This window comes from Mycteria americana, chromosome 23, assembly GCF_035582795.1.
Source record: "Mycteria americana isolate JAX WOST 10 ecotype Jacksonville Zoo and Gardens chromosome 23, USCA_MyAme_1.0, whole genome shotgun sequence".
In the NCBI taxonomy this organism is placed as follows: domain Eukaryota; kingdom Metazoa; phylum Chordata; class Aves; order Ciconiiformes; family Ciconiidae; genus Mycteria; species Mycteria americana.
In genome coordinates, this window is record NC_134387.1 from 1,779,683 (window position 1) to 1,803,178 (window position 23,496).

At 63.3% G+C, this 23,496-nt stretch overlaps 1 protein-coding gene across 1 annotated transcript; it reads left to right on the forward strand.

Annotated features, from left to right (window-relative positions):
• Window positions 1–4,096: 4,096 nt before the first annotated feature.
• TCF7L1 (transcription factor 7 like 1) lies at window positions 4,097–21,845 on the forward strand. The gene is made up of 12 exons (XM_075523735.1): window positions 4,097–4,394; window positions 4,480–4,540; window positions 5,432–5,562; window positions 17,561–17,644; window positions 17,800–17,932; window positions 18,441–18,543; window positions 18,859–18,942; window positions 19,401–19,544; window positions 19,636–19,795; window positions 20,108–20,215; window positions 20,555–20,615; window positions 20,688–21,845. Exons 1-12 carry the CDS (start codon window positions 4,197–4,199, stop codon window positions 21,155–21,157), a joined length of 1,737 nt encoding a protein of 578 aa, XP_075379850.1. The 5' UTR covers window positions 4,097–4,196; the 3' UTR covers window positions 21,158–21,845.
• Window positions 21,846–23,496: the final 1,651 nt, after the last annotated feature.

The following is a 23,496-nucleotide window of genomic DNA, read 5'->3' on the forward strand; positions in this document are numbered from 1 at the left end:
CCCCCTCCCCAGCCCCCCCGGAGCCCAGCCCCGAGCCAGCTGCCAGCCTCTGGCTGGAGCCATGCTGCCCCCCGGGTGGGGAGTGGGGTGCTCCGGGGATTTTTGGGGTGTCCCTCCCAGCTGTACCCCCCCTCCATGGGCTCCCCTTTCCCTGCCCCACAGCAGGCTTCGCTCCCAGCTCTTCCTCCGAGCTCTTCCTCCGCATTTGGGGTCACCCTAAAGTGGGGCACGCGGGGGGGACACGGAGGCAGGAGGGTCTCCCCCAAAAAATCCGGCAGCGTTTCACCCCCATCCCGCCGGCCTCGGGGGGCAACGGGGTCAAAACCCCACCCGTGAGCCGTCACCGTCACCCACCAGGAAAATAACCGGGGGCCGAGGTCCTGCTGCCGTGGCCCCCCAGGTGGGCAAGGTTGGGTTTAATGAGCCCCCCTGGGACCCCCCGTTTGTCCCCAGCGCCGGTGACAGTGACGGTGTTGTGCCGGGATTTGTCTCCTTGGGGCTTCAGGCTTCGGCTGGGGAGGTGGTGGAGGGGGCTGGGTGTCCCCCCCGTGTCCCCACCCACCAGGGGAGAAGGGAGTCTGGGGAGAGCACGGAGGTAGGACAGGGGTGGGAGATGGTGGATGGGGTGGCTGGAGGTCCTGGGGTGGCTGAGGGTCCAGGGGCGGCTGAGGGTCCTGGGGTGGTCGAGGGTCCCATGGTGGCTGTAGGCCATGGGGCAGCTGAGGGTCCTGGGGTACTTGAGGGTCCCAGGGTGTCCAAGGTTCCTGGAGGGTCCCATGGTGGCTGAAGGTCCTGGAGTGGCCAAGTGTCCTGAGGCAGCTGAGGATCCAGGCGTAGCTGAGGGTCCCATGGTGACCAAGGGTCCCAGGGTGGCTGAGGGTCCCAGGATGTCCGAAGGTCCCACCTTGTACCCCCCAGCTGCAGCACCTCGCTGGCAGAGTCACCTCCAAGCATTCCGTCTGCGGCAGCGTTCCCCCCGCCTCCTCCCCACTGTCCCTGCTCCAGAGACTCATTTTTCCACCCTGCCATCTCCCAGCCTCCGCTCCCTTCTCCATCCCCAGCCTCGCGGCACCTTGGGGACACCGCTGCCAGGATCCCAGCGGCTTTTAACACCAGGACGTGCCGGGCGAAGGCCGGGTGACGGGATCTGACCTAGGGGCACACGTAAGTGCCCATAATTGCTTTTCGGTTTGGGCTGCGCAGTGGCAGAACATCGCGTGATATGGTTTTGAAGGGCTTGACCCTGCCATTGTCTCCTCCTTCTCATGGACCTCCCATCCTGCCATCATCTCCTCCGTCTCATGGACCTCTCATCCCACCATCGTCTCCTCCATCTCATGGACCTCCCATCCCACCATCATCTCCTCCGTCTCATGGACCTCCCATCCTACCATCGTCTCCTCCGTCTCATGGACCTCCCATCCCACCATCGTCTCCTCCATCTCACAGACCTCCCATCCCGCCATCGTCTCCTCCGTCTCATGGACCTCCCATCCCGCCATCGTCTCCTCCGTCTCATGGACCTCCCATCCCACCATCATCTCCTCCGTCTCATGGACCTCCCATCCTACCATCGTCTCCTCCGTCTCATGGACCTCCCATCCCACCATCGTCTCCTCCATCTCACAGACCTCCCATCCCGCCATCGTCTCCTCCGTCTCATGGACCTCCCATCCCGCCATCGTCTCCTCCGTCTCATGGACCTCCCATCCTGCCATCGTCTCCTCCGTCTCATGGACCTCCCATCCCGCCATCGTCTCCTCCATCTCACGGACCTCCCATCCCACCTGCCCAGCCAGGATGCTCCTAATTATTGCTTAACAGGGCAGGGAGGGTCTTGGGAACATCTTAGGAAATGAGTTGCAATGAGGTTCTGCCTCCAGAGCACAGTTGCCTTCTGGTGGCAACCTTCAAACCCATCGTAGAGGCTCTCCTGGGTTTGTAGGACTTGCAAAAAAACATTGGGAAAGACCCCAAAACCGCAGCGCTGCCAGCTCCCGTGTTTTTACTTGGGGTCCTGCAAAGCTGGGGGTCACCTGTGGAGCGCTGGGCAGTGTGGGATGGTCACCCTCCACACGTCCCACGCCAGGAACCAGCCAGCTCCGCGCTCCTTCGTGGACTCATGCCGTGCGTTATTTATCTCCTGGCCAGGAGAATGTCGGGAAAAATAACACTTTAAGTGGTTATTTATATTTTTTAGCGGCCCGGGGCTCGCGCAGCCCCCCGGACACATCCGGACCCCAGATGGGAGGGCTCTCCCCGCCACATCTACCCCTAACCACCGAGCGAGGAGCCGCCTGGGAAGGGGCAGATGTGAACTCCCCATTCAGCACATGGATGGAAATGTTAATTAAAAGCAGGGTAATAAAACATCTGGAGGACTGGGAGCTGGGAAGGGCCGGCCAGCACGATACCCTGCAGCTGCCTCTCGCCGTTCCTTGAGAAACTTGGGCAGGGGGGACCGGGGTCACCAGTTATTTAGATGTTACAAAAGCCTTTTCATGAAGTATTTCAGGCAAAGCAACTGAAGAACCTTTGTGGAGCAGAGCGAGGGGCTGCCGGGCTGGCGGGGAGGAGCGGGGAGAGGCTTGTGGCCCTGGGGACCAGGAATTTGGGGGCTCTCCTCCGTGTCCGGTGAAATGGGGAGGTGGCAAGTCCGGCTGGAGATGGGGGTTCCCGGTCAGGCTGTGGGTGATGGGACGGGGCGAAGCCCGTTGCTTGGAGATGCTGGAGGAAGCCCTGTTTGGTGCCATCCCGGCAGCCTCTTGGGTGATGGGCAGTGGGATGAGCACCCGTCCCACCCGTGTGTCCCCGTCACGGCGGGGACGAGTCCACCCTGCGAGAAAAAGGGTGGAAAAAGGGTTTTCCAATGGGGTCCGTCCTCCAGGCTGGCTCGGAGCTAAACAGGCACCATGGTGGCACCCTGCTCCCGGTGTGGGGTGGGATGGGGAGCCTTCTCTGAGCATCCCACTGACGTGGGTGACGGGGACACCCTGCTGGGATGGGGACAGACTGGGGACACTCAGGTATGGTGGGACACATGGTTAGGATGGGGCCACCTCAGTGGGATGGGGCCACCCTGGAGGGACAGGGTCACCCTGGGTGGGATGGGGGTTCCCCTGTTACATGGAGGCACCCAAATGGGGTAGGGGCACCCCGGCAGGACAGGGACACCCTGGTAGGATGGGCGCACCTTGGGTGGGACAGGGGCACCCAGAGAGGATGAGGGCACCCGAATAGGACGGGGCAGGGTAGGGACAGCTTAAGCAGGATGGGGGGTACCCAGATGGGACGGGGCGTCCTGGGCGCGATGGGGACACCCAGATGGGAGGGGGCACCCTGGATGGGATGGGGGAACCTCAGATGGGGCACCCTGGGTGGGCTAGGGGAACCCTGGGTGAGATGAGGGGGCCCTGGACAGGATGGGGACACCCAGATGGGAGGGGGAACCCTGGACGGGATAAGGAAACCCTGGACAGGATGGGGGGTCCCGGATGGGATGGGGGGACCCTGAACGGGATGGAGGGAACACAGATGAAGTGGGGGGTCCCCGGGTGGGATGGGGACACCGTGGGTGGGATGGGGGGCCCCAGATGCGGTGGGGGGACCCTGGACGTGCCGGGGAGCCCCCGGACGGGACGGAGGGGCCCGGACGGGATGGGGGGACCCTGAACGGGACGGAGGGAACACAGATGAAGGGGGGGGTCCCCGGGTGGGATGGGGACACCGTGGGTGGGATGGGGGGCCCCGGATGGGATGGGGGGACCTGGGCAGGATGGGGGGAACACAGAGGGGGTGGGGGTCCCCGGATGGGATGGGGACACCGTGGGTGGGATGGGGGGCCCCGGATGCGGTGGGGGAGCCCCCGGACGGGACGGAGGGGCCCGGACGGGACGGGGGTCCTGTACGGGATGTGGCCCCCGGACGTGGCGGGGACACGCCGTCGGCCGGCGCCCCGTGGGCGCTCCGTGGGCAGCGGGGCCGGCCCGCCGCGAGCGGGGCCGGGCCGGGCCGGTCGGCGGAGCCGGTGGCGGGCGGCGGGGCGGTGCGAGCGCCCTGCCCTGCCCCGCGGTGTCGGTTTGCAGCCGGGCTCCTCCTCCCCCCGCCGCCCCGCGCATTCCCGACCCTCCCGGGCGGCGGCGGCGGCGGCGGGGGCCCGGCGGTGCCGGAGCGGGCGGCGGGGCCGGACCCCCACCATGCCGCAGCTGGAACCGGCGGGGGGGGACGACCTGGGGGCCCCCGACGAGCTCATCGCCTTCCAGGACGAGGGCGAGGAGCAGGACAAGGGCGCGGGGCGCGGCTCGGCCCACGGGGACCTGGACGAGCTCAAGTCCTCCTTGGTCAGCGAGACCGAGAACCGCGGCACCGGCACCGGCACCGGCTCCGACTCCGAGGTGAGCCCGGGGGATGGCGGGGCGGGGGGGGGGGGGGAGGCGACCCCCGCCCGGCCCCGCTCCGCTCACCGCCCTCTCCCCGCAGGCGGAGCGGCCCCCGCAGCCCCGGGAAAGTTTCCAGAAGCCGCGGGACTATTTGGCAGAAGGTACCGGCTCCGCTCCCGGTCCCCCACCCCCCCTCGCCGCCCTCCCCGCTCCCGGTCCCCGCCGCATCCCCCCGGGACCATCCCACACTTCGCAACTTCTTTGTTTCCGCCCCCGACTCCGGGCGGGACCCCCCCGTGTCCCCCCCGTGCACCCCCGCCGTGTCCTGCTACTCCCCTCCGCCGTGTCCCCCGCCCCCCGTGTCCTCCCCCCACGACGTCCTCCTCCCCTCCACCGGAGGAACCGGTCCCGGACCCCCCGCCTCCCGCGGTGAGCCTGACCCCCACCGGCCCCAGGTCCCGCCCCCCCCCGGTAACCGGCCCCCGGTCGCTTCCCCACGGATGGATCGGTGCCCACCCCCCACGGAAGAACGGGGCTCGCCGCCTTCCCCCGCTGCTGGGGCCTTTCCGGGAGTGACCAGCACCGGGACCCCCCCCCCCCGCCCCCGCCGGAGGAACCGCCAGCCCCGGGACCCCCCCTGCCGCCAGCCCAGACCCCCACCCCTCTGCAGCCGGGACCCCCCTCGCGGGGACCGCGCCCCCCTCGCAGCTGGGACCCCCCAAGAAGAACCAGGGACCCCCCAAGGGACTTGGGCACCCCCGGAGCGACCTATCCACGCCCCCCCAAGTGGGGGGCTCACACCCATGAGCCCCCTCTGCCTCTGCAACCGGGACCCCCCGGAGGAGCTGGCGCCAGGACCCCCCCCTCCCGCGGGGACCCCCCCAGAAGAACCGAGGACCCCCCCAAGGGACTTGGGCACTCCCAGAGGGTCCTACCTATGACCCCCCCATGCTCCCATCCTTGCCCCCCCGCCCCCCCATGGAAGCACACCCCACACCCCCCCCCCCCGTGGGAGCATCCCCCTCCTGACCCCCCCTTCCTTCTCTCCCCAGTGGTCAGACGACAACAAGATGGGGGGTTTTTTAAGGGCCCCCCCTACCCCGGCTACCCCTTCCTGATGCTCCCCGAGCTGGGCAGCCCCTACCTCGCCAACGGAGCCCTCTCCCCCGGCGGCGCCCGCACCGTAAGTGCCCCCCCGAAGCCCCCAGCCCCCCCCCCCCCCCGCACCCCCTTTCCAGGGATGCTCGGACCCCGTTTTGGCTCTGGCCAAATCCCGAAGGAAGGCAACCGCCTGGTGGTAAAAAAAAAAAAAAAAAAAAAAGGGAAGAAATTGGGTTTATTCCCCTTATTTTTGGTTCACCTTGCCCCTTCCACGGGGGGTGCACCCGGGGGGGGGGGGGGGGAGTTGAGGGGGGGCCCCTCGCCCCGGGCACCCGGCCCCGAAACCTGACCCTGAGCTGCTGCGCCGCTTTTCTCATTTAAAAAGGCTCCTTTCGACTTTTTAAAGCTCTTAATGGGCTGACATTGTCTGTCCCTCCTTTGGCGCTTAGAAAACTGATTAAGCAAATTGAGCGAGCATGAGATTGGGGGGGGGGGGGCGCAAAGGAGAGCGGGATTGACCCCCCCCCCAACCTCGACAGCATCCCTCTACCCCCAAACCATCCCCAACACCAGCCTGGTCCAGAATCATCAACCTCCTCTAGAAACCCCTTCTAGAAACACAACCTATTCCATCCACAGCTCTTACCTGCCTCAGTTTCCCCTCCCCGGTACCCCGATGGCATCCCGGGGGGGGTGGGGGGGGTCTCTGCCCCCCGGGAGGGATGCGGTGCCCGGCCGTGGTACCCCCCGCATCCCAGGCTGGAGCATCCATGGGTTTTTGGGTGTATTTCTCGCCCCGGAGCCGCGGTGGTGACGCCTGAAGGGTTGGAGCACGTTGGTATTTGCTCAGGCTCTATAGGAAGCTGCGTTACCATATGGAATCTATATATATAGAGGATGGCAAAAGTTGCTGCAATTAAAATGGCTTAAAAATCCCCGGTGCGAGCTCGCCGGCCGGGATCCTGCTTTCCCATGGCGTTGCGCGGAGAGTTTTCTCTGTTTTTGGGGGGGTTTCTTGCTTTTGCTTTATTGGAAGGAACTGGTTTGAACGGCCGTCGAGCGTAAATCCCGGGCTGGGGAGGGCAGGGGGCCCGGCCGGCCGCCGGATTGCCTAAATATCCCCGTGTTTGGCTGGCAGCCGGGTGCCGGATAAAGGTTATATTCCCAATTTGTCACTTTTGGTATTACTACATTTTGGAGATGATGCACAACTGGCCACGATCCCAAGTACCGGCAAGGAATAAGGAATAATTAAAAGGGAGAGGGGTTGGGAGTCGTAGAAAGCGGCCACTAACGAAGATTTAATGAATCCCAGAAAGGGGGATTAATTAAAAGGGGCTGGGAGAGGAGCTGATGTCGCATCCCTGTTTTGGACCTGATGTTGAGCCTGGAGAAAGGCTGGAGGGATGGGTGGGGATGGGAAAGCCCCGGATCGGGGTCGAATCCCACCGGATTGGGGTGTTTCTGTGCGGAGCTGAGCCCGGGGTGCCGAGCGAGCGAGGGGTGTTGCGGCGGGGGTGAACTTGGGGCGCTGGGAGGATTTTGCGGGCGCGCGTCACATCTTGATGCGACCGGGGGGGCTCTTGGAGCCGAATTTTGCTGCGCCGCCGGGGCAGGGTGAGGCCTCGCCGTATCCTGCGGTCACTTGTGCAATGAAAGCGTCTGAGCTCTGCACCGGTCAGCAAAACCCCCTCCTTTCCACGAGCTCCCACCAAACCAGCGGCACAGGGATCCCCCAGATCCCGGGACGTCGTCATGCCGGCGAGCCTGGACTGCATCCAGGTGGGTGCAGCATCCCCGGGCCCGTACCGCATCCGGCCGGGAGTAGCATCCCCGCACGGCAGCATCGCCCAAGGGCGCCGAGCTCTGCGCCGACAAATCCACCGCCCGCCCTCATCCCGGGAGGCTTCGAGGCAAGACCCGACACGTGAAGCGCAGAGGTGGTAGGAGGCGGGAGGCCGCCGAGCAGCCCTGGGAGCTTTTTTTTTTTTCCCTCCGTTTCCTTCATTTTTTCACCCAGCTGTTGGAGGAAATGAGCTGATCCGCAGGATCCGGCCATCCCAACGGCCATGGCGTCCTTGCCATCCCTCAGCCGGGGTGCTGCGGATTGAACCGCGTGACTCTGCCGTGTGAAAAAGGAAGATTTGGGGGGAAAAAACCCCAAACCCAAATAACCTCCGTACCTGGGAGATGCTCTGAGGAGGCAGCCGGGGCGGGCGAAGGACGCCGGGGATGGACGCGTCCGCAGATGCAGGTGTTGGACGCGGCAGCGGCGAAACCGCTGGAGGACTTTTTTTGGAGTAATGGGCAGCCAAGCCAGCGCCTTTGCATCTCTCCGCTCCAAAATATTTAGAAATCTGGAAAATATTTAGAAATCTGGAAACGCAATAGCTTCACGCACCCCGAACCAGGAGAATCGCCTCCATCCCCGTGCAAAGTTGCTGGGCACCGAAGCAACAGGATGCTCCTGCCCTTTCTCTGGGTTAATTCACTTTGCTCCCGTGTTAGTTCCAAACGGGACCCTGAAATTTGGGATGTCCCCTCCGGTATCCCTTTTCTGGCGGTTCCTGGCCAGGGTGGTATTTTTTCGGGCTCCTCTAAGCTGGCGGAGGAATTTGGCAGGGTCCCATGATGGCATTGCCGTTCGGAGCAGCGTTTTAGCCTGGTTTTCCCCAGGAGTGCACTGGGAATTGGGAACTGGGGACCCCCGAGGCTGGGTTTGGTTCCCTGGGAGCATCGGAGCCGCGATTCCCAAAAACACAAGGGCACCCAAGGCGGGATGGAAAGGAAAAGCTCTGGGCAAGCACCGGCACCGCGGGCTGGACGGATGCAAACCCCTGTCACTGCCGCGCTGGATCCATCCCATTGGGGTCATTTGGAGCCGGCGTCTTTTATCCCAAGCCCAGAACAAGCCGGATCCGTACCGGGGCAAAATCACACCCCAGTATCCTCCGATCCCCGGCTCGGGGAGGAGAAGCGATGGGAACCAGCCGCTCGGCATCCCCAAACCGGGTACGGCACTGCCGGGGAGGCGAAGGCGAGACCACGTGTCGGCGGATAAAAAAACCCCTCGCACGGAATTGTCATTATTTCCTCCAAAAAGCAGTTTAACGCCAGGAATTCGAGTCTGGAGGTGAGTATTTAAATAAACCTGAACCTTCCTCGGGCGTGGAAATTCAGCCGAGGCACCCAAACAGCTCCCATTGCCACGCCGGTGTAATTAATGTGCGCCAGTGTAATTAATGCACATCGGTGGGTTGCGGTCCCAAAATAAATGAGAAAAAAACCCATAACCTGGGCTTGTTTCGGCTTTTTTTTCCCCGTTCCCGAGATGAGCTTGCGATCCCCATGCGGGCTGCAATACAGAGGCATATCTGTCTGCAAAAGAAAATATATCCTCTTAAACACACGGCTGCCAAGAAAAATGATTAAAATACAGATTTTTGGCAAGAAAATAGGGTTGCTCCAAAAACCGGGCGGGTCTTGCCAGAGGCTCCGGCGGCGGCTCCGGCTGAGCGGGGAGGGTTTTGGCGTGCGCTCGTCGGGATGTGGGATGGAGGTGGTGGGATGCGGGGGGATTTTTTCGGCTGCGGGGGCTCGCTCGGTGCTCGGCATCCTCTAACCGCGGCGGTTTGTCCTTCACCGGTCAAGCTCCGGGCACCTCCTTGGGATTTGCTGGTTTATTTGGGATTTCCCCCCCCCTGAGCAGTGCGGGCCTTCTTCCCCACCTGGAAAATATTAAGAAAAAAGGGATTTTTCACACTTTTTGCCCTCTTCATCTCGCCCTGTGCAGCTGCCGGGCCGGTCGCATCCCTCCCGGCAGCGAACCCTCCCCGTGCCTCAGTTTCCCCACTCCGAGGTGCTCCTGCCTGTTGAGCCTTGGCACACAATGGCCCCTTTATGTCTCCTCCTTAATTATGCTATTCGGCTAATTACCCTGGGTTGGTTTTTTTTTTGGGGGGGGGGCTAAATGAGACCTCCAGGAGGTTTCCACTAAACCCCCCCCAACCTCTCCCTCCCTCCCTTTTCCAACACGATTCCCAAATTAAAGCAATGAAGTAAGTGCTCCGGGCGACTCTCATAAGACCTGGTTTTGTTAAGGGGACTTAACGCGCATTCATCATCTTTCTGGTATTCTGAGCAGCTGCTTTTCATTAGTTTTTCTTCCTTGAAGTCGCTGGCGGGAGCGGGGGAAAGAGGAACCCGGAGAGAAGCGCCCGGCGCATCCCGGCCGGAGGAAGAGGAGGGTTAAGGGCAGGGGGAGGTCGGGCTCACGCCGTGCCCCGGCTCTCCGGGCTCGTATTGGGGTTTGAGGGTGTTTTGGGGGGAGAGGGATGGGTTGGGGTGTGGTGGGCTGGGTGAAGGTACCCCAGGGAGGAGGAGGAGGAAGGGGTGAGGATGATGTGCGGCTTCACGGCTTGCTTCTTTTTTGGGGTGTTTTTTGGCAGCGATGTCGCCCTGCGCGTGCACCCCGGCAATCCTCGAGCCCCGGGAATCTCGGAGCCCTGGGAATCCCGCCCGGAGCCACGGCAGGGGGCAGGGGGGGCAGGCAGGCTGTGACGCTGGGTGAGCTGGTGTCCCATGGGTGCTGCCAGGGGGTAGAAGACCCCTTGGTGTCCCATGGGTGCTGCCTGTGGGGGTACGGGACCCCCGGTGTCCCATGGGTGCTGCCAGGGGTACAGGACCCCCTCGGTGCTCCCCCGAGCCTGGGCGCAGCGTCGCCCGGCAGGATGCAGAGACGCGTCTCCAGAGGTGTCAGCCCCCAAAATCATGGGGTTTGCGGCCGGCAGGGGCACGGCAACAGGACCCTCTGCACCCCAAATTTCCGCGGCAGCGTGGCTTCGAGTGACTTCTTCCGTCATCCCCATACCTTGGATGGGATTTTAAACATTTTACAAGTGCCAAAGTCCGTTAAAACACCTTCCCCAGCTGGGCATCGCATGTCGCGTCCCCCCGAGACCAAGGATGCTCCGGGGGGGCTTCGGAGGGAGTGGGATTTTTTTTTTTTTTTGCCGGGGCGGGGATGAGCCCTTTGCACCCGCTGGGATCCCCCCGGCGCGGATGCAGCCGCCGCCTGAATGCGGGATGAATGGAGGCATTCAGCGTGATGGACGGGAGCTGAAAGCTGCAGACAAAAGCCTCGGGGCAGCGGGGAAAACTTGTTGCCGCCAGGTTTGGGGAGCGGAGAGGGAACTGCTGGGGGTCTGGGGTCCCGGCTTGCGCCGCTCATTTCTTTTTCGGCGGCTGGGTGCGTGCGTGAGGGATGCTCGGGGCATCCACGGGCGAGAGATGCTCGGGGCACCCACGGGCGAGGGACGCTTGGGGCGTCCACGCGCGGGGGATGCTGGGGGCACCCACGGGCGAGGGACGCGAGGGATATCCGCGGGCGAGGGATGCTCGGGGCGTCCACGCGTGGAGGATGCTCGGGGCATCCCCGCGCCGAGGTCGCTTTGGGATGAGGCTGCGCCCCGTGGGCTGCCCGGGAGCCAGCCCGGCCGGCATCCTGGCGATGCTCCAGCCCCCGCGAGCCTCATCCCACTTCCTTCCATCCCTCCCATCCCGCCTTTCCTCTGGCCGCCTTCCTCAGCGGAGCTGCGGCCGGGGCCAAGCTGTTCAGCAGATGCCACCCGGCATCCCCGGCGCGGCGACACGGGGATCTGTGGCTCGAGATAAGGTCGGCTTTAAGCGCCGCCCCTCCGAGCTCATCCCAAATGGGGTTTTTTGGAGGCTCATTTTTCAGCTCCCAGCCTTTTTTTTTCTGGTTTCCCACCCCGGCGCCGTCGGCATTTCCCACCCAGTTCATGCTGGTGTCTGTGTGCCACCGGCTGATGGGTTTGGGCTGCGTCGTGGGAACGGTCGAGCGTCCTTTATCGAGGGGTTGCAAACTCCCAGCGCTGCACCCATTCCCACCCCCAAATCAGTGTCCCCACCTGGCTTGTGTCAGCCTAGAAATGCCGGGAGGGGACACCGCGAGCCGTGGGGACAGCCCGAGACGCAGCATCGTGCCCCATATTGCCCCTTCGAAGCCCTTTAAAAACCCTAAACCCTGATGGGAAAGAAATAACCTCACCAGGAATTTTTGGGGTTCTCCTTGGTGGGATGCGGGGACGCAGGAGACCCCCCCAAACGGTCTCATCCCCGCTGGAAACTGCCGTCCCGGCGTTCGCGGCCAACATCTGGAGGAGATTATTTGGCTGGGAAGCAGCTTGGAGGGGAGCGAGGTGGGGAGGGGGGGCGAGGATTTACGGCTTGTTTCTTGGGCTGTAAATCCCTGCTGTAATTGGGATTTCTCCCTCCCTAATTATCCGCGGGGAAGCGGAACGCGGCAGCTCCCCGCGCGGGGATGCGGGACGGGCGATGGGCCGTGCGGGGCCGGGATGCTTTTTGGTTTTCCCCCCTTTTCTTGGGCGTTAAGGTGATTTATTTCAGCTCGAAGGACACCCGATACCCGGTGCGGGAAGGCGAGAAACGGGGTCCCCTCGCTCCCTTTCTCTCCAGCCCCTTCCTTGCCTTCATTTCCAGCTCCCCGGGGACCAAACCCCCCGTTGCCAGCCCGTTCGCTTTCCTTTTCCCCTAAGTGGGACTCGCTTTCCCCGTCCTGTGATTGCCTTCAGGAAGGACTTTTCCCCCCCCATTTATGCCCCCATTTCCCCCCCTTTTCTTCTTCCTCCCCCCCCTTTTCTTCTTCCTCCCCCCCCTTTTCTTCTTCCTCCCCCCCCTTTTCTTCTTCCTCCCCCCCCTTTTCTTCTTCCTCCCCCCCTTTTCTTCTTCCCCCCCTTTTCCCCTTCCCCCCTCCCCTATTTTTTCCCCCGTTTTGAGGCTCAGCACCTGCACACCCCCTCCCCACATCTCGCTTTGCACCAAAAGCTCCTTCGCAGCGTCCCCGGCATTGCAGCCCGAGACCTCCTGCCGGGGAAGATTTGGGGGGGTTCCAGCTTTTTGCTCCCAGGCACAAAGTTTTCTCAAATCAGACAATGTAGAAAACCCATTTCCCTCAAAAATCTCCTCTCTCCCTGGCTGTTAGCAGCCAAATTTGGTTGGTTTTAACCCAAACGAGCTGGTGATGCCGCTCGGCGCTGGGATCTTGGGATGCTGCGGGACCGGAGCATCCAACACCCGGATAAAGATTTTCAGGGGTTCTGTTAAACATCCCATAAAACCCCATTTGCCGCCCCAATACTCGGCCTTTCCCTTCTCCCCCGGCACGGTTTTGGGGTGTATTTTGGGGAAAAAGGGCCGGAGCGGAGGTGGGAGGGGGAAGGGCGAGCTGTCAGTTATCCTGCAGCTGTGTAAACAGGCTGGGAGCGAGGAAGGCTGGGGGGATCGGCGGGGGCTGCGGCGGGGCCGCGTTCGGGCTTGCCGAGCCCAGAGGCTTTGCAAAGCCCTGGGAATTTGGGCTGGAAAAGGGGATGGCGTGGGGATGGGCGATTTGGGGTCACTGTCCCCCACCACCTGCCCCAGGCTGCTGCCGGGGACGGAGGTGGCGTGGGAGGGATGGACGTCGAGGATGTGCCGGCGCGATGCTTCCCTGGATGCTTTCCAACTCGTCCGTGGGGTTTTTGGGACGGGGATATGAAGCGGCCGGGTGCCGGCATCACGTGGATCTTCTCCGCGGCGCCGGTGGTTCCTGCGGGGTCACCTCCGGGCTGGAGCACGCGCAGGCAAAGGGAAAAGCCAGCGCGGAGGCTTTCCGCCCCCGGCGTCTGCGGGTAGCGTTTTACCCGGAAAAACATCGGCTCGGGTCCCAAACGGACCTTTTCTCTCCCAAAACGAGAGGCCGGTGGCCGCCGAGCCTGAGCCTTCGAGCCCGGCAGAGAGGAGCCTGCCGCGACCCTGCGCCGTCTTGCTGGGACGCGCGATGTCGGGACGAGCGATGCTGGGATGCGCAGCGCCGGGATGCGCGATGTCAGGAGGACAGGCAACGCCGGGATACGCAATCCCGGGACACGCGATGCCAGGAGACATGACGCCGGGACGTGCAATCCCGGGACACGCGATGCTGGGACATGGGACGCCAGGATATGCAATCCCGGGACACGCGATGCTGGGACACGCGTCACCAAGATACGCGGTGCTGGGACACGTGAAGCCGGGACACGCCACGCCGCGATATGGAATCCTGGGACGCGCCATGCCCAGACATACAACGCCGGGACACACGATGCTGGGTCGTGCCACAGCGGGACGCGCAGTGCGGGGACACGCGACACCAGCCCTGTCGCCAGCCAGGACTTTTCTAGCGGCGCTTTTCCCCCTTCCCAGGGAAAACGTCTCAGCCGGGATCGAGCCCCGCGCGCGGAAGAGGAGAGGAAATCCGCTCATTAAAGACCCTAATTGGGCATTAGGGGATCCTGCGGCGTTTGCGCCTCCTCCCCGAGCGCGGAGGCGAAACGCCGCCGCCGCCGCCACGCGGCACGACCCCCCCCCCCGGCACGCTGGCCCCCGGCACGCCGCCGCCAACCCTTCCTCCGGCTGCTGGGGCCACGGGGCGGCTGCTGGCGGGAGCTCACCCCACCCCGGGGAGGGGACGGACAGACAGACAGGAGGCTTCATTGTGGTCCTACAGCTCCGGCAGGGAAGGGGTTAACTCCCTGCTTTTAATTGGGGGGTGGCTGGTAACGAGGAACCAGAACTTGCTCTAATCTCTCTGGAATGTGACCGATTTTCAACTATTTTCTTCTTTTTTTTTTAATAGCTCCAATCTGCCGCTCGCGCGCGGTTCCCGCACGTGGTGGTACAGTGGGAGCTGTGTCCAGGCTGGGGCCGAGGGGAAGGGGGGGGCGGGGGGGGGGGCTTCATTTTTCCACATTACCACTGAACCGTTCGCCAGCTCCCCCCCTCTTTGTATATTTTGAAAGGGTCCCCCCCTTCCTCTCCCCTCCCCGGCCTCCTGAAACGGCTTCAAAATGAGAAGCAGCCTTTTATATACCCGGCCTTTCCCCAGCCGCCGTCCCCCAGCGGCTTCTCCGCTTACAGAATAGACGAGAAAGCCCCCTTTGTGATGGGGGCAGCGGGCAGGGGACGGCGAGGCGGAGCCGAAGGCGCCCGTCGGGGACGCGGGGGGCATCTCCTGCCTCGCCCCGGGGGTGGCGGGGGACCGCGTGCGGCGTCACCCCGGCGCGGTGGCAGGGATGGCGGGGCACGGTGCGCGTCGCCCGAGCGTGGCTACGGGGCTGCTCGGGGCATCTCGTGTATCGCCCCGGTCACGGTCCCGGGGATGTCGGGATATGGCACGCGGTGTCCCAGCGCGGCCGTGGGGACGCTCAGGGCATCTCGTGTCTTGGACCAGTACAGCCACGGGGAGGCTGGGGTGTCCCGCGCGTCACCCTGGCGCGGCTGCAGGGATGCCCCGGGCACCTCGCGCATCGCCCTGGCCACGGACACAGGGATGTCGGGACATCTTGTGCGTCACCAGGCACGGCCGTGGGGATGCCCAGGGCGTCTCAGGCGCTGCCCTGTGTACCATCACGGAGAGGCCGGGGTATCTCGCGCGTTGCCCCAGTGCAGCCGCGGGGATGCTCAGGGCACTGTAACGCGTCACCGCGGGACGGCCGTGGGGATGCTGGAGCACGCGTGGGGACGTCGGGGCATCCCCTGCGTCGCCCTGGCACGGCCACGGGGATGTTGGGGCACCTCACGCATCACCCCGCTACCGCCGTGGGGATGCCGGGGCACGTCACGCGTCGCCCCAGCCGCGGATGCCGCCGCAGCCAGCCCGGGAGCATCTCTAGCCAAAACCCTCTCCCTGTCCACGCGACGCCGCAGCTTCGGTGGTGCGCAGGGCGGCAGCGGCGGCGCTCGGCTCTTTGGAACCAGCCCGGAGTTGTACGGCAGCCAGACCCCGGGGCTTCCCCGCCGCAGCCCGGCATCTTTGATCACCCAGATTTGGAGGACGCATCAAAGCCAGCGCTTCAGGAAACGGCTCCTACTGTACCGGGGAGCGCAGGGTGTGCGGCAGGTCACGGTGCGAGCCCGCGTGGGTCACGGGGCTGCTCGCATACCAAGCGTGCTCCGAGCGTGCACGGCGCCCTGGCTCCCTGCCTCCTCCGCAACCGGCCTTCCGAGGAGCGGCTGAGGGCCGGATCCAGTTACGGCTCTCCAGCACCGACGGGTCCATCCTGCCGCTATTATCCCAGCGGTGCCAAAAATCTCCTCGGGGAGAGCACGCGGAGGCATCGGGACCAGGATGCTGGAGCATCCCCGTGCGCGGGATGGAGACGGGACGTGGGGTGCCTGGTTTGGGCGAAGCAGGTTTTTAGGGGATCCCCCGTGCCGGTGGCTGCAGGAACGGCTGGGTCACGGGAAATCCTCGTACCGGGCTTCGTCGGGACCGCGCCGTGGCCGGTGGGGTTTCCTGCAGTGCCTTCGCGGCAGTGCCGTCGGCACGGGGTGGCCTCAGTTCGCCAGCGGGATCGTCCCCACGAGCAGTGCCGCGGGACGTGTTGTGGGGTTGGGGCTTACCCAGAGGTGCGGTGCCCGGCGGTGCGGGGCCCAGTGCCGGCAGGACGGGGGTGTGATGGGGGATGCTGGGGGGATGCTGGAGGTGGAGGAGGGGGGATACTGGAGACGTAGGGGGGGTTACTGGAGATGCAGGGGGGATACTGGAGATGGAGGAGGGGGATTACTGGAGATGCAGGGGGGATACTGGAGACGTAGGGGGGGTTACTGGAGATGCAGGGGGGATACTGGAGATGGAGGAGGGATACTGGAGATGGAGGAGGGGGTTACTGGAAATGCAGGGGGGATATTGGAGATGTAGGGGGGGTTACTGGAGATGCACGGGGGATACTGGAGACGTAGTGGGGGTTACTGGAAATGCAGGAAGGGGACACTGGAGATGGGGGAGGGGGATACCGGAGGTGGGGGAGGGCTATACTGGGGATGGAGGAGGGGATACTGGAGGTGCGGGAGGGGATACTGGAGGGGCAGGGGGGATACTGGAGGTGCAGGAGGGGATGCAGGAGATGCAGAACGGATGTCGGGGTCGTACTGGAAGTGCAGGAGGGGATGCAGGGGAGATACTGGAGCCTGGAGGAAAGCGGGAGGTGATGCGGGGGGGATACAGGACACTTTGGGGGGCTGCAGGAGGCAACGCAGGCAGGGATGCATCTGTCCAGCCGTGGAAGAGTTAACGCTCCCCGCAGCTCCTCGCTGGGTTTTCCTTCCAGCTGCTTCGGATCAGGAAGGTTTGTACGGCGGGGAAATTCCTGCGCGCAGCTGCGGCCCGTCCAGGCCACATTCCCCAGCCCCAGCATCTCGCGGGACGTGCCTCCCTCCCGCCGTCTGCCGGGAAATGCCTCCGGCCCCCCTCCCTGAAAAACACAACACAAAGCACCTTTCTTTCGGGGGCCGCTTACGTCCCGTGCCGTAAACAGACGGGACCGGGGAGACAAACCTGTGTGTCGCAGCAAAGTTTAACCCAGGGAGGGGTGAAACCCCCAAAAAAGCTCCATATTTGCCTCCCCCCACCCTTCGTTGCAATATGGGTCTGGTTTCTCGCACTCCGGCAATTCGGGGTTGGTGCCGGTGCCCCGGGGACAGGGAGGGCACCCCCCGGCACGGGGATCACCCCGGGGCTGAGCCCCACGGGCGATCGCGGCTTGTGCTGTGCTGCCCCGGGCATCACCGTGTCTCAAAAAGCCTGGTTTTGGGGCAGGGAAAGGCGGCATCGGCGCGGGCGGGGGGGGAGGGCAGGTGGGGGCTCGTGGCTCCCCGGCAAGGCAGCGCTGAGCAGGGGTTGGGATTTGCACCGTTTGGGGCAGGGGTTTGGGATTTGGGGCTTCGCACCATTTGGGGCGGAGATTTGGGGTTTGGGATGTGGGGATTTGCATCGTTTGGGGTGGAGGTTGGGGTTTTGCACCATTTAGGGTGGAGATCTGGGATTTAGGATTTGGGGCTTGGCACCATTTACGGGTCCGTAGAGGCTTGTAGGGCTGAAAACAGCCCCGTCTGCCCCCAAAACCCCTTTGCCACCAGCCCACGCTGTCCTCCGTGGGTTGGGGTGTCCCCGGCCGAGCGTGCAGCCGGGGTTGGGGGGTGTTTTGGGGCTGGCGGAGGGTGTCAGCCCGGCTCTCCTGCAGTACCTGCAGATGAAGTGGCCGCTGCTGGACGTGCCCGCCGGCGCCACGCTGAAGGACAGCCGCTCGCCCTCGCCCGCGCACTTGGTAAGAGCAGCCGAATCCCACGGAGGTGATGGGGTTTCCCGGGGGAAAATCCCGCTCCAGCCGCCCGTGATGCTGATACGATGCCCGCGGCGGGGCGGGGTTGGGGGGCGGCCGTTGTTTCGCCCTCCCACGTGCTCTCCCTCGCTGCCCCGCAGTCGAACAAGGTCCCGGTGGTGCAGCACGCCCATCACATGCACCCGTTGACGCCGCTCATCACCTACAGCAACGACCACTTCTCGCCAGGCTCGCCGCCCGGCCACCTCTCACCGGAGATCGACCCAAAGACGGGTGAGCGCAGGGCGGGGGGAGACGGCATCAGAGACGTTCGGGTGAGCAAAGGGACGGTGACGGTGTCGGTGCCGTGCTGGGAACGCGGTGCTCTCCGTCGCACGGTCCCTCTGCTTCCCAGATGGTTTTCACAGCCTGGTCCCTGGGTGGTGGGAAGGGGACGTGGCCGGTGGCCGGGGATGGGTCCTTGCCTGGTCGCAGATTTGGTTGGGGTGCGTGGGGATCCCCCCAGGTCTCCGTTATGGTTATCTCGGCATCCTCTCCCGGTGCTCCAGACAGGGGGAGATGGGGTGCTTGGGGGGAGATGGGGTGCTCGGAGGGAGATGTGATGCATGGCAGCAGACGGGATGCTCAGAGAGAGATGGGGTGCTGGGAGGGAGATGGGGTGCTCAGCAGCAGGCAGGATGCTTGGAGAGAGATGGGGTGCTCGGAGGCAGACAGGGTGCTCGGAGGCCGCCACGTCCGTGTTTTAACGCCGCTTCCCCCTCGTCCCTCCCTCCCTCCGCAGGAATCCCGCGGCCGCCGCACCCGTCCGAGCTGCCCCCCTATTACCCGCTGTCGCCAGGAGCCGTGGGCCAGATCCCGCACCCGCTGGGCTGGCTCGTGCCGCAGTAAGGATGGGCTCGACCCTGGGCTGGGCGCTCGCTCCCGCCTCCGTGTCCCTGCCTGTCCCTGGGCAGGTCCCGTGAGCCCCACGTCCCCCTGAACCCCACGTCCCCCTGACACCCTCCTCCTCTTCCCACTTCATCTGCCTTTGCCACGGTGAGCTTGGTGGGATGCAAGAGCTCCAGGGGCTGGGAAGGGAGGGACTCCCCACCACTGGAAATTTTGGGAATCGGTGGGATGGAGATCAGCCAGGGAGCGGCCCGAGGGCCCCTGTGAACTGGGGAGGGATATTTTTTCCACTGAAGCTTGTGCGTTTGCAGGCAAGGACAACCCGTGTACTCCATCCCTCCCGGCGGCTTTCGGCACCCCTACCCTGCCCTCGCCATGAACGCCTCCATGTCCAGGTGGGTCTCGGCAGGGACGAGGGACCCTCCTTGGGTATCCCGGAGCTGGCAGTGGGTTTTTGGCCACTTCCCTGGGGACGATGCAGAATTCGGCTGCAGCAGCATCGGCAGCGGGTGCTCCTGGGGACACCCTGCCCTGCACGGGCACAGACCAGCCCCAGGAGGTTGAGGTGGCCTCCTCGGCTGAAAATACCCCTGGGAGGGTGCAGATGGTCCCCACAGGTGATTCTGTGGGGGAAAAGCAACGTCCCATGGGCTCAGGGCATCGCTTAGGTTTGGGTCTATGTTACCGTCCTGCAAGCTGGGGCAGGATCCAGTGTAAAACCAGACCCCAGCTGGGTTGGGGCTGGTGGTCTCTCAACCCAGGAGGTTCTCAGGAGGGTTTGGGGTGGAAACCGGGGGCTGTTGGTGCCCGTGGGGAGCTGACGAGCCCTCCCCTCCCGCTCCCTCCGCTGCAGTTTGATGTCCAGCCGTTTCTCCCCACACATGGTCCCACCGCCTACCCACGGGCTGCACCCCTCGGGCATCCCACACCCGACCATCGTCTCGCCCATTGTGAAGCAGGAACCCACCCAGCCCAGCGTCAGCCCTGGAGGCAATTCGTGAGTCGGGGATGGGAAGGGATGGCCCGGGGGACGGGAGCTTGTCCCCAGGGCATCAGCAGGTCCTGACCCACCCTCTTGCTCGTTGCAGGAAATCCCCCGTCACTGTGAAGAAGGAAGAGGAGAAGAAACCCCACATCAAGAAGCCGCTCAATGCCTTCATGTTGTACATGAAGGAGATGAGGGCCAAGGTGGTGGCCGAGTGCACGCTGAAGGAGAGCGCTGCCATCAACCAGATCCTGGGCAGACGGGTACAGGCATCTCCCTCGGGCTTTGTCCCGTGGGCTCTGTGCCCACGTGCTGCCCGTTTGTGACCTTAAAATGGCTTTTCGGTCCCCTTTACTCCACCTCTCCCCATGGCTCGATCCCTTGTTCTGGGGTATCGCCAGCCCAGGAGGTCCCAGGGACCTGGTGGGGACCTGGGTGGCAACAGGATGGCAACTGCTGGAGCTGGCTGGGAGCCCTGCAGCCCCAGGGCAGTGTGTCCTGGGGGCCAGCAGTGTGTCCTGGGGGCCAGCAGCGTGGCTTTGGGGTGTGCAGCGTGGTCTTTTCCCCCCCTGCAGTGGCACTCACTGTCGCGGGAGGAGCAGGCGAAGTACTACGAGCTCGCACGGAAAGAGCGGCAGCTGCACTCGCAGCTCTACCCGACGTGGTCGGCGCGGGACAACTATGTAAGTGTGGCCCCCCCGAGCCCCGTGGCCACGGGGACCGGCCGGGGGGAGGTCTCACCTCCTGTCCGCTCGCCGGGTTCCCGGATGGCTCCAGAGGGTTTGGCTGGTGGGAGGTTGCTTGCCGTGCTCGGGGAAGTCGGTGTTTGGGGTGCTAGGGGTGGTGGGTGATGGTGCTGAGTCCCCGGGGGATGCTCTGCCACCCTAAGCAGCTCCTGCATCCCTGCGAGCTGCTCTGAGGCACCGTCAGCCCCGCTTCTCCCCGAGGTCTCATCCGTCGAGCAGCTCCCAAGGGGTCTCCAGTGGCAGAAAGCCACGTAAGGACTTTATAATATTTTCCAGGGCAAGAAAAAGAAGAGAAAGCGAGAGAAGCTGGCCCAGCAGCAAAGCCACGACACGGAGAGTGAGTATCCCCCCGCCAGCCTCCTCCCTCCTCTGGCTTTCGGCCGCTCACCCCGTCCTCCATCCTTCGCAGGCTCCCTGGCATCCAAGAGCAAGAAGCCGTGCGTGCAGTACCTGCCGGTCGAGAAACCGTGCGACAGCCCCGCGTCCTCCCACGGCAGCATGCTCGATTCGCCCGCCACGCCATCGGCCGCCCTGGCATCCCCGGCCGCGCCGGCTGCCACCCACTCGGAACAGGCTCAGCCCCTCTCGCTCACCACCAAGCCGGAGGCCAGGGCTCAGCTCACCGTGCATTCGGCCGCCTTCCTCTCGGGCAAAGGCGCCTCTTCTTCCTCCTCCTCCTCCTCTTCCTCCTCTTCCTCCTCCTCGAGCCTCGGCAGCCCGCCCTCACTCCTCTCCAGACCCATTCCCTTCACCTCGGTGCCCTCCACAGCTCTCCTGTCCTCGCCTCCGTCCTTCGCGGCCACCATCCCGTCCCCGCAGGCTGCCCTTGCCGTGCTGCAAACGCAGCCCCTTTCCCTGGTCACCAAACCTGCTGACTAAGGGAAAAACTCATCCCCCCTCATCCCGTCCTGTCCATCCCCTCCCTGCTGTACATTGCAGAAGCCACAATCAAGATTCAAATGCAGCCAAAACCATTATTGGTCAATATTTGACCCTTTCTGAACTCTTTTGTAAGCAGACTCTGGAGGAAAGGGCTTTCTGCTCAGAGCTGCTGCCAGCAGTCGACCTAAAGACCGTTTTTATTAAAAAAAAGGAAAAAAAGGAAAAAAAAAAAAGAAAATAAACCCTCCACAAGCTGCCAACGATGGAAATCTCCTGTGAGCTGACCGTGGACGCAAGCCGAGTGCCCGTCACTGCTGCAGGGCACGGTGATGCCGACAGCCCGGCGCTCCCATGCACGGGCATGCCGGCACCGAACGTGGCAGGCATCGAGCTGGGGCCGGCGCTCCGTCCCAGAGGCAAGAGCAGAAGCACCAGCTACCGACCCAGTGCCTCCGGATGCTCCCAAGTCCTCCCGTCCTGCGGCTCTGCTCCCAGCCGCGGTGATTGCCTTCGCTCCGTCCCGGCAAGGAGCCGGATCCTGCCCTGAGGATGCTGCGCCATCGGCCCTGCTCCTTCCCGCGGTTGTGCTGGGGTGGGCAGGATCCGGGGCTGAGCCCTGGGTGGGGGGTTTTTCCCCTTGAAACCCTGTTATTTTTCACAAAAGGAAATAAAACTACAGCTGCAACTTGCTGCGTGAGCGTGGTCAGTGGGGGAAGCACTCGCTCCTTGCCCATTGCCACCTTCTCCCCGCCAGCGCTCGAGCGTCACCGTGCCCCGGGAAGCGTCTCAGGATGGGGCTCTGGTCCAGCCCCAGAGCAGGGCACAGGGCCAGGCACGGCCCCAGCCGGAGAGCATCACTCAGACGCCTCCATCGATGGGCGCAGGGCGATTTTGGGGTGTCCATCACAAACTGTGATGGAGCGAGCAGGCAGCATATGGTTTGCTGGAGAGATACGGGCAGCGGGACGCGGGGGATCAGGTAAACCAGTTCAGGGGGTGCCTGAGAAGCTGAGGAGTGCGAGTTACTGGTGTGCATCTCACGGCCAGGAACTGCAGGATGCCCTGTGCCTGCTTCTTCCAAACCAGGAATGAAAAGACAGATTAGGATGAAAAAGGACCTGCACAAAAGCAACCCAGGGTGACCCAGTGGATTTTCAACCGACCTTAAGTTCTCAGTCAGTTCAACGCTTGAGCTAATCAAGACTCTTCCATCTCACTATATTTTTAATAGGGAAAAAAAAAAACTATCTCAAAGTTTTCCTGTTGAAAGTCGCAATTTTGTTTTCTGTTGCAGATCTAATTCCGAGCTGTGCCTGCCCAAAGGTGATTCATGGTGTTTATAGTCCCGTTTCATTCCCCTTTCTGAATTTCTTGGCCAATTTCCATTTCCCAGGACCCAGCCTGGCTCCTCTCTACCTGCACCAGTGCTGCGTTGTGGGGACCACAGGCTCCCAGCCCGCGGCAGTGGGCTACGTCCAGACCATCACCATCAGTGATGGGCTGAGCCCTTCCTGCGACTGCTGGCCCTCTGGCTCTCAGTTTGGTGGGTGCTTTTGCTCATTTGGTGGAATAAATGACACCTTCGCCTCCTGTTGTGACATTTGTCTTTTCCTTTCCAGTGCTGAGCTGGTGCGAGAAGCCGCTGGGGAAGTATTTTTAGCAAACTGGAGCAGCAGCAGATGTCCATCTGCAGGTAGAGGGGGAAAAGGGACCATCTTGATGTCTTGTCCTTAAGGAAGACGGCATCCGCGTTTCCCAGATGTTGTGCAAGACGAGTGCGTGCCACGGGATGACACTGGCGTCCGTAACCCCAGCGGATGACACCTGGATTTGAGGATTCCTATTTCCATATTGGAGCTGGGCAGAACTACCAAGACAGCACAGCCGAGCGATGCCCCCAGCTATGGCTGCAGACAAGAGCACAGCCTCGAGCCCCTGCGTGAGCACCAGGGACGCATTCGGGGCAAACACTGGCTCCTTTCCATGTGAAAGCTCCAGATGACTTCTGCAAACAGTGACGGTACCTCCAGCAGGAGCATGGCTTCTCCCATCCAGCTGAGGATCATCTTCTGGAGTGGAAGCTTAAATTCACAGCTCTGAGCATCCCAGCTGGGTGGTAGCTCCCAAAATAATTGCTTTAAGGGGTCCCGGCTACTGGAGAGCCTCGAGCAGCGAGAGGAGCCTGCAGCAGACCCCGCTCCTGCATACCAGCTTCTTGGCGGCCACCAACAAAGCCTCTGAGCATGAGAAAGTGCCTGGAGCATCTTTATTCACTGTTGCACCCAAGACAGCCCCGAACTTGGTAGGCGTTTCCATTCCACACACAAAATTGTTTA